This window comes from Dufourea novaeangliae, unplaced genomic scaffold, assembly GCF_001272555.1.
Source record: "Dufourea novaeangliae isolate 0120121106 unplaced genomic scaffold, ASM127255v1 scaffold89, whole genome shotgun sequence".
Classification (NCBI taxonomy): domain Eukaryota; kingdom Metazoa; phylum Arthropoda; class Insecta; order Hymenoptera; family Halictidae; genus Dufourea; species Dufourea novaeangliae.
In genome coordinates, this window is record NW_015373988.1 from 540,936 (window position 1) to 557,227 (window position 16,292).

Sequence of the window (16,292 nt, forward strand, 5' to 3'; positions counted from 1 at the left end):
GAGAGAAATGAACGAGAGAACGAGAAGGACGAACAAACAGGCGGTAAGGTGTAGTAACAAAGAGAGAGATAGCGTGAAAGAGAGAGCAGTCAGTGGCAGTAAAAGCATTACATACCGTCCACAAGGCATGACGTGTGGAATAAACAGAGGAGCGCCAGTGCGAGAAAGCTCGCAATGCCGCCGTCGCACGCGCCTCTCATCTTCCCTCAGCTTTTCGATCCCGTGGTCGTACCGCCGTGCACACGGCCTCTCACTCTTCTCTCGCGAAAAAAAAAAAAACGAAAAGAAACTGATTTTTCGCGAAAGCGGGCGGCCGTAGTTCAATGGCGACGACAGGAAACGGCGGCACGAGGATCGCAATCGACGTACGCACGACGGTCCTCCCGCGATGCCCGTAATATCATCTTCTTGTCGACGCGGGGATAAGGCGAAGTTCCCCGTTCGACGGAACACTTGTCACCGTTGATCGCCGTTCGCTCTCATACGAGCGCACACCACCTAACACACCACACCACGCACACACAGAGAGACACGCGCGAGCACAAACGGAACGCGCAGTGGTTCTTCGTTACTCGCCTGTCGTGTTGTTTTTCCTTCGCTCTTCACGTCCCGCTCTCATCGCGACTCGCGGTCTATATAATGCATATGCGTTAACAATGTCCGTCTCTTTCTTTCTCTCGGGTCACTCTCTTTCTCTGTCTTCCTACCTCTGGCTTATTCCCTTCAATGCGCCGCCGACAACACGGATCGAATGGCGGGGGTACTCGGCAACCCGATGGCACACCACACTTTGACAGAAGGATTCGACGTTATTCCTCGTCTTTCCACCCCGTGAATCGTAAATGCACGGCGCGCGTCACACGAAGTATACCGTCACCGCTGATCCTCGTTGTCTACATCGCGCAACGCGAGCCGCCATTTTCCTACTGTGCTGATAGGCCCGGCCTATTATCCCTCCTGGCCGACGGAGAGGACACGCGCGCGACGAGGAGAAAAAAAATCAACAGAGCACGAGATACCAATTCACTGGCACCTCGTCGACGTACCGCTCGATCCACTGTTAATCAACCGGCGACCACGACACCACCTCGGCATATCCTCGTTCACACCGATCCGCTATCAAAAACCACCAACGGGATCACTGTCACGCGGGATCACACGCGAATATTCACGGTGACTGAGGCGGAGCGCGAGCGACCTGTCCTGTTGCTACTGCTGCCGTTACTGCCGTCACCGCCGCGCTGCTGCTACCTCTCTATGCTTCTGCCAGCCACTAGTCCCCTCAGCGGCGCCATCACTCTTCTCAGGGCCGTACGACCGCCTCGAGACCTTGACAAATCGCGAAATTTTATTAATCCGTTATCTCGCCGTTCGAGACATTGAACGGTCGACCGTTCGAACTTTACGATGAAAACACGTTTAATGAATAACCGTTGCTCTTCGTTTATGTGGATTTCATCGCGGTGAACGACTAATTTCTAACTTAGAAACCGGGTTTACAGATGAATTATAATAAAGCATAATTCCGTACGTTATTGTAATTGACATTACGGTTAACATGTTCTTCCCTCTTGCTTTCTTAATATTTTCATTGTTTTTATTTCCTAAATATTTTATTCCAGACAGCGAGTCTTCCTCTTTGTAATCTTTTAGAAATTCTTTGATTATCACTCTATCATTTCCTGTGTTCTCTTCCAGTAATAAATGTATGTACTTAACAGTGAATGCTTTAATATTGGTTCATTTTTGTATACCGAGTACTTATTTTTTCCTTCGATTTCCAGTATGTATCTACTTTTTTTCTCATTTATTTAGATTTATTGTATCCCTTATTGTATTTTCCATTCCTTATCCTTGTGGTCTTTGCAATTGTATCTCGCAGATTTATTCCCTTCTTTCTGTAGTTTTTTGTATTTTTCTTTTTTATCAATTTTCTTTCAACATTACTGTAGTATTTTATGTTTTATCCCTTTGTTTTTTTTAAATTTATGGTAGATAGATATGGAATATTAGAAATGCAGTTCACTTTTATTCTAAAAATTACGTTTTTTCTTGATTCTCGTTCATTTAGTGGAGTAGCGTACAGAAACTCGGGTCTAAAAATAACGATATGTCTCGTCTAGGGAATGCCAAAGAAACATGTTCCTGCTCATATATAGAAGCCGGAAATAGAATAGGAAATATATTTTTTACTTTTTACGAAATTTTTATCAACGTTTATTTATAAATTTGATGCATTTATAATCGAGAAAGTAATGATACATATAATATTATACGGAATAAAAATATGATCAAACGTGAGCTATAACAATCTCATGTAAGTAATCAGATAAAATGAAATTAGTATTTGTAAAATTACTATGATTGATATACTCATTCAATGATTCCTTAAAATCGTTTTCATGAACAAATATATCAATCATAATGATTACATTACTACTAAGTTTTTCACCACTTCATTCTTAACACTATCTCCCTAAAGAAAAATATAATACTATGAACACCAAAGTATTCCTCTTCATTGAACGAAGAACAACTTTAGTAACAATTTCATTGCATTGTTCACAATGGTAGAACCATTTGGTAGGAATCATTTAAATGTGTAAAAATATGATCTAAGAAGATTCGTAAATTGCAATGGAGTCTTATACATTACTTCCAAAATGCAAAAAAAAATCATTCAATATATAAAAATACCTAACAAGGTATTTTATAAAAAAAATCTAAATATTTAAATGAAAGTACATGTTTACAGGAATGTACCATAATAAAACGGTAATGATTGTACAGTTTGATATTGCACAAAGAAAAATAATATTTAAAATCTCGTTTTGTTTTCGTGAGTACTATTTCATCTCGTCGTGTAAATGCCCATAATGGATAAATTTGCAGTTAATCTTTTGACATATTCTTAACAAACAGTTAAAATTATACTTGGATTAAAAAATTTATACGTTGGAAAGACGTATTTGTCCTTGACTATTTATACTAGTAATTAATTAACTTCCGCTAATTTATTCTTGTACCTGAATACTTCGATAATCATATCAATGTTTTACTCTTAAAATCTAGAAAACCTAAATACTTGCTAAATAAGAAAATACTTTATACAAATGTTGCCAACGGTAACGAGGCAAACAAGAGTATTTTAAAATTTTCATTAAATTTTAAAAGTAAAACATTTTTGTAATGATTAATAAGATGGATTTATCAAATTAATAGTTAAATCTACATTTGAGTTTGGCTGCCCCATGTTCTGGATATTGCAGTCCTTGTGATCCTCTTGCCAATAGTTTGAACAATAAAACCGATCTTTTGTAACATATCGTGATCTAAAATTTTCCGTCCGTCGAAAATGTATGCTGGTTTCATCATGTCAAAGTAGATTTGTTTATAATCCAATTCCTTAAAAAAAAAACATTCGAAAATATAACAAATTATCAGAAATATACTTACATAGCGTTTGTTCGACCATTATTGTCACTCACTATAAACTCATCCCATTCTGTGCAGAGGACAATTGCGTGCGTATTTTTTGTAGCGCTGTAAGCGTCTTTGTATATATTGATCCTACTTTTTACATGTTCAGGATCATTTGTCACGCTCGGATGTGTCAGATCTTCGAGAATTTGGCTTTCTTCCACCTGTACGAATAAATACAAAATTTATATCAACTTCCACCAAGTAATTCTTACAAAATTCTTGAAATGATTATTTTTGAAGTTTGAAGACATAAAAGTACGTTTCAAAATCATTGAAGCAGAACAGAGTTCGAGGATTGACTCCATAACGAGGACAACAGACCGGTTAAAGAATTGAAGTTGACCTGAACCAGATCAGTTAGGACAAACGTATACAGGGTGTCCCACTAATTACGAACATTTACAAAATTTTCACTGCTATTCATGCACATGATTCAAAACCCTCTGGCGAGATTTTCCGTATTCTCGGACGCAGATCCTTGGACCGTGCAGCTTTGCTTTACTCATTTTCTTCGTATCCTCAATAGCAACATAAATAATATACATGTTCACAATTAACGAGATCTGTATACAGTGTGCTCCACTAGAAACAGACCACCGTAATATCATCACCATTACCATTGCAATCCTATTAAAGAAAAAATAAAAAGTACATTGTAACCGTCTGTCCTCTGTTATCGGATTACAACATATTCAATTCCGTAAAACTGCTGGTACATATTACAAAAACAACCGAAACCTTGCCGGCGTACAAATGTATGTACATATTAAGGTGACTTGTTTCTCTAGCTGATCCCCCCCCCCCCTTAGTGTTCCATCATCTCCGGACAGTTAAATCATCCGTGAAATTATATCCACGCATCATGAGGCACGCCCTTGTGCCGCCCGTGAATGCTCGTTACAGAAAATCACCTTGGGATCGTATATGTGAAGCATGGCACCCTCGTCGAGCAGGGTCTTGGCGACGTGAATCGCCGGTGACTCACGCGTGTCCCCAGTGTTCTTCTTGAACGCGAAGCCAAGGATCGTGATCCGTTTGTCCGTGACGGTGTTGAACAGCGATTCAATCACTTTCGCGGAGAAACGTGATTTCTGGTATTCATTCATGTCTATCACCTGCTGCCAATAGGCGGCCACCTCAGGCAGATTCAGGCACTCGCATATGTAGACCAGATTTAGGATGTCCTTCTGGAAACAAGAGCCGCCGAATCCCACGGATGCGTGAAGGAACTTCGATCCTATACGGGAGTCAAGGCCGACCGCCCGGGCGACCTCAGAGACATCGGCGCCGGTAGCCTCGCAGACCGCGGACAGGGAATTTATGCTCGATATGCGTTGCGCGAGAAAGGCATTGGCGGCCTAAAAGAAATCGTAATTAAATTCAGCCAACATTGTTACGCAAGCCAAGTCTCGATTCCATTACATCGATATTCGGCAAATATTGAATCAAAGATAAAACCGGGCGAAATACTGCGTACAGGTTTATGGTTCTGAATCGCAGTTCGATTACCAGAACAGTGACGTCAACGACCATGCAAAAGCGCACAGACATTCGGTAAGCAATACTTTTTTTTTTGTCGTTGGATTTGTTGATAAGGACACATCTAGACAAGGGGTAAATAAAGAACAGAAATTGAACGTCGCTTCCTTGTATGGCCGTTGCGCAAATTTCAGGTATGTTTGTTTCACGTGGTTCTTCGGGGAACGGATTTTTCGGGGGACGGAAATTTCCTCACCAGCTTCGAGAGCTCGGAGCTCCATGTGTTTGTCGTCAGTATGTTTTTCCGGGGGATCCAATGCTCATACACCTTGCACAATTCCTCGATCGCTGCATGCCCTTCCGGCGAGTCCTCGCCCCCTATTAAAACGCGATCCGCGTTCACCAGATCCTCGATCGCAGTTCCTTCCGCAAGAAATTCCGGATTCGACAGGATCTGCAAAATAGATTACGGTATCGTTCTGGTACAATTGTACGTGTATTCGATTCGTTCTCGGCGATGATATAAAGCAATGCGTAATACATAGTATGGAAAAAGCCAGCCGGTGAAAGAAAAAAGGTCATGAACGATTGCGCAAATAACAGATGGTACATACGCCTTGAACAATCCGATCGGCGTAAAGTCAACGGGTATTTAGATACCTCAGAAAAATCCTTATATTATTATTTTTATCGTGTCGATCGTTTATATAGCCGTAATAAACTTCGATACGATCTCCTACTAACATGACTCACATTTGTATTATTTCGTTTTCGTATAAATTGTCTATTTCAACGAAGAACACTGTACGAGTATTAATATTATACGGTTTTCATTTTAAAATAGTTTTTCGTTAAATTATTTTGCAAGGACACCAATAGATAATAATCGAATTGTTGAAGGTTTAAAGTAAGGGGGATAAAGTAGTTTTCCAGTCAAGACCTGAAATTCTTTTCTTGCGGTAAAGTTCACATAAATGAAGATGTTTTTCAGTTTTTTTTTATTTAAAGTTACCCATTGTCGACTCCGAAAAATACGTTTTACTGTTTCTCAACCATCGGCTAATAAAGACACCGCTGAAATCGCTTCCGACTGTCTATTGAGCAATGGTCTCGAAACGGGTTGAGAACAGGTAATTGATAAACCGTTAAAGTAAATATTTAAATTTTTGAATGTCGAAATTGCGCGACAGTATCGCTAATTAAAGAGTCGTTTGTTCACACGACTGTATCGTTATCAATCCAGTTGAATTAAAAGATTCAACATACTGTTGAATGTGAATTAATTAAGTGGGAATACACAAGAAGCTTCTCTGGTTTTGTTCGTCATTTCCAGGTCTGTCCAAAGAACACTTATTATTATCGCTGCAAATGGACAATTAAAAGGAATTCGTTTTCACAAACAGATGTGATCATTTAAGTCTCTAATTTTTTCGACGTCGTGATTTGAGCGCTTAGCATGCCTCGTGTGCGGAAATCCTACGGTCCCATTTGGGAAACACGTGTGCTGTATGCCCATGAGCGTTTCCGCACAGAACTCACTGATCACCAGCAAGGGTCAATTGTTTTGAGAAATGTATACGTGTAACGGAATAATCTAAAAATAACTGGCCAATATGTAACACGTTAATATTATACGAGCAAAATTAAGTAAAGAATATTACATGAACGTGACAAATCATACGTTACAAAATTATAATTAAAGACAAAAAATGCAATATATCGCAAAATACGGCAAAAAACTTTTCTCGAACTTTTGGAAATTTTCTAAAATTATACAGTTTTTACTCGAATTTGAAATTTTCGAAGGAAGTTATTTCAAGCCTACTACGTATTTGAAAGAACAACGTGAAATAATATTACCGTTCAAGGCCATTAAATAGTGTATTCCCCATCACTATACTCAATCTCCTATAAAATCAGCGTATAGAAACTATTATAATGGACTTCCATTTGCAAGACACCAACTTCCAATGCTGCCAGGAACATAATTGAAATTTCATTGGTTTCTCGGAATTGTTCATAAATATATTTTTAGTAACATTACCTGATACGAGACTCCGGGCTTGTGATTGGCACGCAGAATGTTCATAATACTCTCGGCCGCTCTAACCGGCACGGTGCTCTTCTCGACCACGATTTTGTCCCCGGTGGCAATTTCAGCTATCATTCTGGCCGCGCTCTCGACATACTTCAAATCTGCCGCTCTTCCTTTGCCGTTTCCGAACATTTTCGTCGGTGTGTTGACGGAGATGAATATCAAGTCCGCCTCCTTGATTGCGGTCTCCAGGTCGTTGGAGAAAAATAGATTTTTCCCGCGGCACATTCCCACCACCTCGTCCAGGCCGGGCTCGTAAATTGGCAGCTTGTCGGAATTCCATTGAGCTATCCTTTCTTTGCTCTTGTCCACGACGGTTACCTGGATTTCGGGGCACTTTAAGGCGATCACGCTGCAGGTAGGGCCGCCCACATACCCGGCACCGATACCGCAAATTTTCCGGATCGTCATCTCCAATGATCGACACTCTACCTGATCAATAATACGACCGATCATTAAAAATACGAACGCCAATACCGTTTTCTTCGCATAAAAATGGAATTTTACAACAGTAATTGAAAGCTACGATTACAAAGTAAAAGTTTGAGAAAATAACACTGATGCAAAATTATTAAATATTACGCACAAAAAATGTCAATTATTATCTTTTTCAGAAAATATGGTCAGGCAACGTGTTGCGGTATGTTAACAACGATATTTGGGTATATGCTCCAAAGATTAAATTAATAATACGTCCAGAAGATACAAGTAATTGATTTCCATAAACAATTCGTGTTAATCGAACAATATATTTTACTCTAATATTTCATTTACAATTTTAAATTAAAGTATTTTTAAATAGTTTGTTATAATAAAAATAGTACACACCTGTATTAGTTGCATGCGAAGTCTACAATTGCTTTAAACATTTCAAATATTCTAATATAATTATAATTTAACGCTATACCATTTCAAATAATGTATTAATCAGTGTAAATTCATTGGATAGCAATCGTCAGGAGTTTCTAAAGTTTCTGTCGGTAACGGCCAACAAAACGCCGGATGACGGCTACAGCGTGCAATGCAGGCAGCGACTACTTCATCGAACTCTCGATACTTTCGGAAAGACTGAATGAATGCATTTCGAGTACGATTAATATTTGAAAGAACATAATACGAGCAGCCTTGACCCTCTGTCGTTACCTGTAGCTAATGCTTCTAAATGTACGCTCTAATAGAAAACGTGAGGCTTCCTGGAATCGACGGATGGACGGAAGGAAATGCTACGATAAGTCGGCGATCACTAACCAGCGAAATTGCATACCGTCACGAGTACACTAACGAACGAAAGTTTCCAAGATATCGGACAGTAGCGTTCATAGCAGGAACGTTCGAAGACGAATCGTCGACACACTACGAACACTGACGCAGCTCGAATGCTTGCTAACCGTCCTTCCTCAGAACATAATCTAACTGGAGGCGCGTAGGTCGCACGCGCGACTCCTACTGATGCCTCCACTTAGAACAGCATGCGCATGCGCACTTTGGAAATTGACAATCTATTGTTACATTTTCAAATTCATTAAATCCTTGTAGTATACAAAATAAAATTCAATAAGATTATTAACTAATCCATTATCTCATTATTGATTAAAATTCGATAATTTAAATAAGCATAAAACTCTATTATTACATATGTAATTATTATTTAAATTATTGTATTTATTTATAAACGCACAGCTCTGCTAGGTGTGAAGACAAAAAAAGTAATTCTATATTTATGAAATAAGATCTCTATTCCTCTGCTTTGAAAGCATGGTAATTTAATTTCCAGTTAATAATAATTTTGTAGGATGAACAACAAAATTTTGAAGAGTGATTAATTACACCACTATTATATCATTCATTACAACTTTATACTTTATTAGAAGTATTAATATGTAGTGTACTATTTATTTTGGAAAGATAAAAGTAGAATTGAAATAACAAATCGTCGATTCTTTTCGTAGTTACTTATAAACGCCGCACAGCTATGCTATCTGTAAAGATAAAATGTAATCCTACATTTATAGAATAAATGCTTTGCTTCGTTATTTACACGCTCATAATAAAGTAAAATCAATTAAAACATAATAATTCCAAGTTTATCAAGCGGATCATAGTATTAAAATGGCTTTTTAAAACAGCTGGAAACTAGGTAAGTCCAAAAAGAGAAATTAATTACTGTGTTTCTTCTCTAGAAGTTATTAGTCTAAGACATTATTTGTCAAGTGGCGCTGCTGTTGCGTATGGTGGCGCTGCGGGAAGAATCGTCCTTTACGTTCTCGGCACCCGTACTTCGCGTTGTGTCAAGCGAAGTACAAACTTTTATATCCATTGTGATATAAAGGATCCATTAGATTTTCACTTAAGACAATGGTCCAAAAAAAGGTAAATCTACTAAATTGCCGAATACAAATAATATTTCTAGCCGTGACATGATATTATTATGAATTGAAATAGTTAGAATTCGGCATGTTTTGGGTGCATTAGAACAGTATATGTTTTCCTCGTGTTATCTATTTATTCATTCATTATGTTTGTAAACTATTGTGAGCAAAATCATTTATTGGAACTTGATAAATGAGTGTTTAAGGTAGTATTAAAGCTACAAGGTTTTATTATATATGGTTAACCACTACGCTTCCAACCTTTATTATTATACTAAAATAGTGAATCTAGTTTAGTGTTTACCGAATATGTATTTTAAAAGTTGTATTCTTGTAATTACATAGCCGAAGAAGAAGGTAGGGAAGAAGGTGGCAGCTGCCCCACTGGCAGTGAAGAAAGTTGAACCCAAGAAACAGACCAATCCTCTGTTTGAGAAACGGACTCGCAATTTTGGAATTGGTAAATGAAATCACTAATTTACATGTACAGTTGTCAAATGGTATTTGTGTAATGTGGTAATAAAAAGTATTTGGTATTTAGGACAGGATATTCAACCTGCACGTGACCTTAGTCGCTTTGTGAAATGGCCCAAATACATTCGTATCCAGAGGCAAAAGGCTGTGCTGCAAAAGAGATTAAAAGTACCACCACCAATCAACCAGTTTACACAAACATTGGATAAACAAACAGGTTTGTAGGTGCAGAGAATTACAAGAATTGAAATAATGTAGAAATGACTGTTAACTTTTTTGTGTAATTGCTGCAGCCACACAGTTGTTTAAAATGATGGAGAAGTACAGGCCTGAATCATCAGCAATGAAGAAAATGAGGTTGAAGGCTAGAGCTGAACAAAAAATTGCCAAGAAGGAAGATGTACCAACCAAGAAACCCAATGTAGTACATAGTGGAACAAACAAAGTAACTTCCCTTGTTGAACAGAAGAGAGCTCAGCTTGTAGTGATTGCACACGATGTGGATCCAATTGAGGTAAATAATTGCTTTAATTTGTTTTTCATTATAGTTTAGTTTACTGTTCAAATTGTTTTATACAATGATGTTAAAGAATTTCTTCACCTGAGAATATATTTGATATAATTAATATTATTCAAGGAATGACAAATGACAGCCTGAGTATAGCATCCAATTAATTTTATAATGCAAGTATTTTATTTTACAATATTTAACACATTATTTTTATTTACAGCTTGTTCTTTTCCTGCCAGCACTTTGCCGTAAAATGGGTGTACCTTACTGTATTGTTAAAGGAAAAGCACGTTTGGGGCGTCTGGTTAGGCGTAAAACTTGTAGTACAGTAGCTCTGACTCAGGTAAAAACAATTACAATTTTATCTGAAATTACTTTCAGTTTATCTATACACTTTAAATGAGTGATAGTAATTTATAACATGATGAATACAACAAGAGCCAATCCAATGATACCATTTATGATATAACCAAAACATATATGACTGATTTTTTTGTTGATATATTTATCTTTATGGTATTTGTAATTTTTTTCTATAACATTTTAATTCAGTTACAGATCGATTCCGGTGACAGAGCCAACTTTGCAAAACTGGTTGAAGCTATCAAGACAAATTTCAATGACAGATATGATGAAATCAGACGTCACTGGGGTGGTGGTCTTTTGGGTAGCAAATCTGCTGCCAGGATAGCTAAGTTAGAAAAAGCTAAGGCGAAAGAACTTGCGCAAAAACAGGGTTAACATCATCGTGTTAATCGGGTATTGTTTACAATGTACAACAATAAACTATAAAAGTCGAATATTCTGTGTTCTAAATAACACACACGTCCTTCGATTACTTTAATACAAAAATTAGTTTAATCACAATATTATAAGTGTGTAAACAACGTTACTTACGATTTACAGCATTTATATACACTGAAATAAAGTTTAAGGTATATCATTTTTCAAAAATGTTTAAATTGTATATAGATATATTTCAAGTCAGTATGTACAATTCAATATAAGCTTTACTATGAAATATGCTTATATTCTTTTCTTTATCAATTTTTCTAGTCTCTTTATTCGTCCGGCTTCGTGTTCCGGACTGTCTTGAATAATATGACTTCTGGTGTCATGCGAGACAACCATATTCTCAGGCTGTTTAAATTGTTCTAACAATAGAACTTGTTCTGTTTTCTTCAAACCCTATAAATTATTTAGTCACAATATGTTACGTAAAGGTACTAAATCTACGAAGCAAGAATTAAATATTTACTTTCATGTCCAAAATTTTTTGAAATTCGGGCGCTTGTAAATCCGGTAGACGCATTCTACATTGTTTTACAAAATCTTTTGGAGTTTCAATTGGTGACATTACAATTTTGAGAATCATTTCAGCAGTTGCCATGCCCTTTACTACTACCTATTTACAATAGAAATTGTTTTGAATAGAATACCTATAAAACACTGATCTACGTAATCAGAAACACTTAGGATAACTACGAGGTTAATTTAGGGTCTTGTAACTTTCACGGCTTAAGGTGCCCTTTGCCATTCCCCTGAACAGTACTGGTATAAATATTTTGTCGATGAAGAATATTACCTTAGTATATGTCGCTGGCGCTTTTCTTTGTACTTGATAACCTGTTGATGGAAGATCTAAAAGAGCAGTTTTCAGCATGTGCACATCTAATAATAATTGTTCAGCACCCACGGTATTTAAAGGTTTGCATTTATATAATTGCTGTACTAATTTCACTATAAAAGAGCTACAAAGGAAGTAAATTGTTAAAACTTCGTGATATTATTAAATGATCTGAACAAACATCAAATGTATGTACCTTGAAAACTTCACACACAGTTGTGTGAAGTATTTCCTGCATGAAGACAATCTATCTCTGATAGTAGGTATTGTTTGTCGCAGATGTGCCACAATAGTATTGACATAATTGCTTTGATCACCAACAACTTCTATGACACTCCATTGAACCTGAAACAATAAATGTGTATTAGTATAGACAAACAGAATTATGTAAATTTTAGTAGAAATAAGAGGATAAATATCGAACAACTTAAAACACCTTGGTCATTGCAGTCAACGCGGATTCGCATGCCGATTCTAAATCTTGAACAAGTAGTTGGATACAATTTGATATGACACTGAAAAAATTTTACTAATTTTTAATAAAATAGAAACTAGCGAATGTATAGCGAGTAAAATATATTGTTAGTACTTGTGAAAAATATCTTGTTCCTGAGACAAATTAATTTTTTCAGCATAACATTTATCTGTTTTCTCACGCAACTTTTCTTCCAACTGTTGCGTTGTTTCTAAGCAATATTCTGCTGTAGTTAATATGCTGTAACGTAGATGCAGATAATGTACTTCCATTTTACTGTTACATTAATGACAATACGATCAACAAGCAAATCTTTACCAGCATATACGTGATTGTTCTTCTTTGCTAAACCTAGTATTTTCACCTTCTTTCAAAAAACTTTGAAAATTTTGTATAAAACCGGAAGTTGAGAGATCTCGGAAGTCACGTGTTATACTACTCATACTTGTGGCAAGTCCTGCACTGCCTCCAATTCTGTAGTTGATTTTACATTATTAAGATTCACAGAATAATAATTTTAAGTAACATTTATACTGCGCATCTTACTTACTTGGGTAAATTATTTTGAAGAATTTTAAGGGCATATTCTCGCAGATATTTTTGGAAAGTTTCAGCCAGGCTTAACATAATCAAGCCAGTGCTAAGTTGTGTACATTGCAACATGCATTTTTTATAAAATACAAACAAATCTGCACAGGAAGATAAAACGCTACTAGGTCCCTCGATACCATCAAAGTCTTTAGCACCGGGTGGTTGTGTTTTAGAATCCGATATAAATTTCTCCATTAAGTCCGCTAAATTGCGATCTAAACTTTCTATATAAATGTTTAAATATGGCTCAAAACATGTACCAATGAGATTTGAAAACGGCGATGTCTTCGGTTTTTCATTTTGTACCTAATACATAATACAATATTCTTATACATTGTATACAAGTGTACTGTACAGAAGATATCAAAGACAGGGTACCTGTTCATTCTCTTCAAATGGATTGTCCTGAACTTTATCTGTGGTATCAGTATTGATAGTACCTTTTTTATTTACTGTTTCCGTATTTTCTAAAGTAATACCACTAAATCTTTTTGCTAACAATGACTCAAAGTTACTAGTTCTTTGAATTGCATAGAGTAATAATTTTACATCTATTTCACAACGTCTTTTGTGCATTAGCCTAGTCAGATCTTCTCGCGTGACATTACAAAATTCTACAGCGATCCTTTCTGAAATTTCCCAGTCTTGTGGAAAGATTGTCCCGAATTTCGATTCAAAATCGAGCAAATGCTTTTTTATCCATGCATATCTACGATCAATTTTATCCAACCATGCAAAATCTTGATTCTCTTCAAACAGATGTGCATATTCTTGTAACTGAATACCCACAAACCAGGTAAGCAGATCTTTCCTTGTAAAAAAGATAAGTTATTACAGTCATTTTTAAATTTGCTTCACACTTTATAATATAATAAACGTACATACTTGAATATACGTATATCTAATATAGATAACACTAAACAGCCTTCTGTTAGTTGATTAAAGGACTTTGGGTTTTGACCAGAGAATGCTTGTTTGAAATCTGTTGTAATTTGTTGGGCCAATTCATGACGTATGTGACTCACCTGTAAGTTAAAATGTTAAAGGAAAATATGCATTGATTATTGAATGAATCTTTTTAAATGAAATACTATATACTTCATCGGACAATTGTTTCACTTGAGGTATATCCATGTAACTATTAAAGTGTTGCATTACTTCCATGACAGCTTGCAATGGTAATATAATTTCACCATATTGTTTCTTTTGTGTTAATACCCTGAAGAAATATTGATATCATGGAACATCTAATTTTTCCATTTATAATGAATATATATATATATTTTACAAACAAAATCAAGATACTATACTTTAAGGTATCTACACCTTCTACAAGCATATGCAGATGATTTAAAGCAGTTATTGAGGCAGTGAGATTTCTTTTGGCAAAGTCCAACTGTTTAATATCCCTTGTTATTTCCTTAACCACTTCCTCAGATTGTTCAGCTTTATCTTTTATATCTTTAATATGTACAAATAATTGCTTTATGACTTTTTGTGCATCTTCTAATGCTGCTCTTCCATCGTGTCCTACATTTGTCTGACCACGTACCACAGAGCGGATCTGTTTGTCAATGGTACGTATTTTTAATTCCATATTATTTACTACATCATCTATGTTTGAGAGGGACTGTTCTGTTGGGAACAGTGAATTTATATAGTCCACTACATTGAAGTTTGGTTGGTCCAATGGATCCGTACTAGGTAAAACCTAAAAGTGAAAAGACAGATGTATGTAAATGTTTTATATAAATCTAGGTGGATATTAAGTGTTGTGAAGATACATTTTGCTGGAAAGGAATAATTGTCAAATTTAATTAACTATGATATTTTAAGATTGTTTGCGCGATATGATTTTATCGATAACGTATGGATAAACATTGATAGGCAACGAAAAAGCATTACGACTGATAAGAAAATATAAACTACGCGTTAAGGTGACAGCTGTGAACAGTTTGACAGTTCTGTCTAGGTTCTAACCTGTTCAATCACATTTTGTACATTCGGTGGAAGTGTACAAACAGTTGAATTCAGCTCCTCTAAGTCATCTTCTTCATGTCCTTCCATATCTGTCTACGGTTCAGTCTTTTTCACCATATAATTCATACGTACTTCATTCTAAACGTAGTCCTACACGCATACGAGCTGACAAAACGGCACCTAATTGCACCTAATGTGTTTATGTGAATATGTACTTCAGGTTTATAACATGAATGGCGAAGAAAGCAGTGTTCATACCATACAAATTAGCGGTCACTTATTGAAATTACACATCTCACATTGTGCTACATAACTGTAAAGTATTTTATATTAAAGGATAAACGATAATATATAAATAAATATATGTATACATTAATAAATAATACATTTTTTTACACAATGTATATACTCCATTAGTTTGCAAATGCTTACAGCTTAATGTTTTATATGTTGAATAATAATTTTTAATATACTTTGATCAAGAGATCCACTAATAGTTTAATTCATAGTGCATACATATAACACATACTTGTAAAACCATAATCTCGGTTCATAAATTAATATCAATATCAATATTCTAAAAATTACATGAATTCACAATGTATACGTAGGAGACCCCGTGTGTTGAGGTGTGGGGTTATAGAACCCCGGTGGAGACGCCAGAGACCCCGTGTGATGAGAACGTGGGGGTCATGGAACCCCGGTGGAGGTGCAAGAGCCCCCCTGTGGTGAGAACGTGGGGTCACAGAACCCCTTGAGGAGACGCCAGAAAGTTCGTGTGATGACATCGTGGGGTCATGGAACCCCCGGTGGAGGCGCCAGAGTTCCCGTGTGGTGACAACGTGGGGTCATGGAACCCCCAGTGGAGGCGCCAGGGACCCCGTGTTGTGGAACGTGGGATCGTGGAACCCACGGAGCATGTACAAGAGTTTTGAAACGTGATCCTTTATCGCTATTGCCAACTGTCGAAATCTGACTGACACTTGTGCGTGCTTCCGTGAGCAAATTATATAGTAACCCCAGCAACCATGGCAGTTTCTGCAGATACTACTACAGCCCAAGTTTAAAAGACGTAGGCAGTAGTTAGTTTCTGTAGTAACCTGTTGCACCAGACAACTATAATTAGTATAGGATTGTACAATATTTATGCAGTTATATTTAAGACAATCCGATGAAATGAAGCTTATATTACCTGACGTATGTTTATT

At 36.6% G+C, this 16,292-nt stretch overlaps 4 protein-coding genes across 4 annotated transcripts in view; 1 reads left to right on the forward strand and 3 right to left on the reverse strand.

Annotated features, from left to right (window-relative positions):
- LOC107187616 (TGF-beta receptor type-1) overlaps positions 1 to 398 on the reverse strand; it is a 34,694-nt gene extending 34,296 nt beyond the window's left edge. The window contains exon 1 of the mRNA XM_015575756.1: positions 116 to 398. Coding sequence (XP_015431242.1) covers positions 116 to 200 — 85 coding nt within the window. The 5' untranslated portion in view covers positions 201 to 398. The remainder of the gene's footprint in view (positions 1 to 115) is intronic.
- A 2,830-nt stretch (positions 399 to 3,228) lies between these two features.
- Positions 3,229 to 7,468, reverse strand: LOC107187480 (UDP-glucose 6-dehydrogenase). The gene is made up of 5 exons (XM_015575593.1): positions 7,007 to 7,468; positions 5,219 to 5,416; positions 4,395 to 4,841; positions 3,489 to 3,644; positions 3,229 to 3,405 (listed from the first exon to the last, which is right to left on the reverse strand). Exons 1-5 carry the CDS (start codon positions 7,466 to 7,468, stop codon positions 3,229 to 3,231), a joined length of 1,440 nt encoding a protein of 479 aa, XP_015431079.1.
- A 1,826-nt stretch (positions 7,469 to 9,294) lies between these two features.
- LOC107187481 (60S ribosomal protein L7a) lies at positions 9,295 to 11,211 on the forward strand. Its single transcript, XM_015575594.1, has 6 exons — positions 9,295 to 9,427; positions 9,772 to 9,886; positions 9,968 to 10,117; positions 10,194 to 10,414; positions 10,632 to 10,754; positions 10,964 to 11,211. Exons 1-6 carry the CDS (start codon positions 9,413 to 9,415, stop codon positions 11,150 to 11,152), a joined length of 813 nt encoding a protein of 270 aa, XP_015431080.1. The 5' UTR covers positions 9,295 to 9,412; the 3' UTR covers positions 11,153 to 11,211.
- A 226-nt stretch (positions 11,212 to 11,437) lies between these two features.
- LOC107187543 (vacuolar protein sorting-associated protein 53 homolog) lies at positions 11,438 to 15,252 on the reverse strand. The gene is made up of 13 exons (XM_015575666.1): positions 15,085 to 15,252; positions 14,415 to 14,815; positions 14,203 to 14,323; positions 13,990 to 14,129; positions 13,483 to 13,915; positions 13,064 to 13,410; positions 12,832 to 12,987; positions 12,628 to 12,753; positions 12,475 to 12,553; positions 12,235 to 12,383; positions 11,997 to 12,162; positions 11,670 to 11,816; positions 11,438 to 11,599 (listed from the first exon to the last, which is right to left on the reverse strand). The coding sequence occupies exons 1-13, from the start codon at positions 15,169 to 15,171 to the stop codon at positions 11,438 to 11,440; spliced, it is 2,514 nt and encodes an 837-aa protein (XP_015431152.1). The 5' UTR covers positions 15,172 to 15,252.
- Positions 15,253 to 16,292: the final 1,040 nt, after the last annotated feature.

What these genes read in the sequence shown, in the direction of transcription:
- LOC107187480 (XM_015575593.1), bottom strand. Translation starts at nt 7,468, where the DNA reads ATGACGATCCGGAAAATTTGCGGTATCGGTGCCGGGTATGTGGGCGGC. An exon ending in TTCACATATACGATCCCAAG is followed by an intron (nt 3,645 to 4,394) that starts GTGATTTTCTGT and finishes TTATTCGTACAG; the next exon opens with GTGGAAGAAAGCCAAATTCT. An exon ending in CAGAATGGGATGAGTTTATA is followed by an intron (nt 3,406 to 3,488) that starts GTGAGTGACAAT and finishes TTTTTTTTTAAG; the next exon opens with GAATTGGATTATAAACAAAT.
- LOC107187481 (XM_015575594.1), top strand. An exon ending in GACTCGCAATTTTGGAATTG is followed by an intron (nt 9,887 to 9,967) that starts GTAAATGAAATC and finishes TTTGGTATTTAG; the next exon opens with GACAGGATATTCAACCTGCA. An exon ending in GTACAGTAGCTCTGACTCAG is followed by an intron (nt 10,755 to 10,963) that starts GTAAAAACAATT and finishes ATTTTAATTCAG; the next exon opens with TTACAGATCGATTCCGGTGA.
- LOC107187543 (XM_015575666.1), bottom strand. Translation starts at nt 15,171, where the DNA reads ATGGAAGGACATGAAGAAGATGACTTAGAGGAGCTGAATTCAACTGTT. An exon ending in GAACAATCACGTATATGCTG is followed by an intron (nt 12,754 to 12,831) that starts GTAAAGATTTGC and finishes TCTACGTTACAG; the next exon opens with CATATTAACTACAGCAGAAT. An exon ending in CGCCAGCGACATATACTAAG is followed by an intron (nt 11,817 to 11,996) that starts GTAATATTCTTC and finishes TATTGTAAATAG; the next exon opens with GTAGTAGTAAAGGGCATGGC.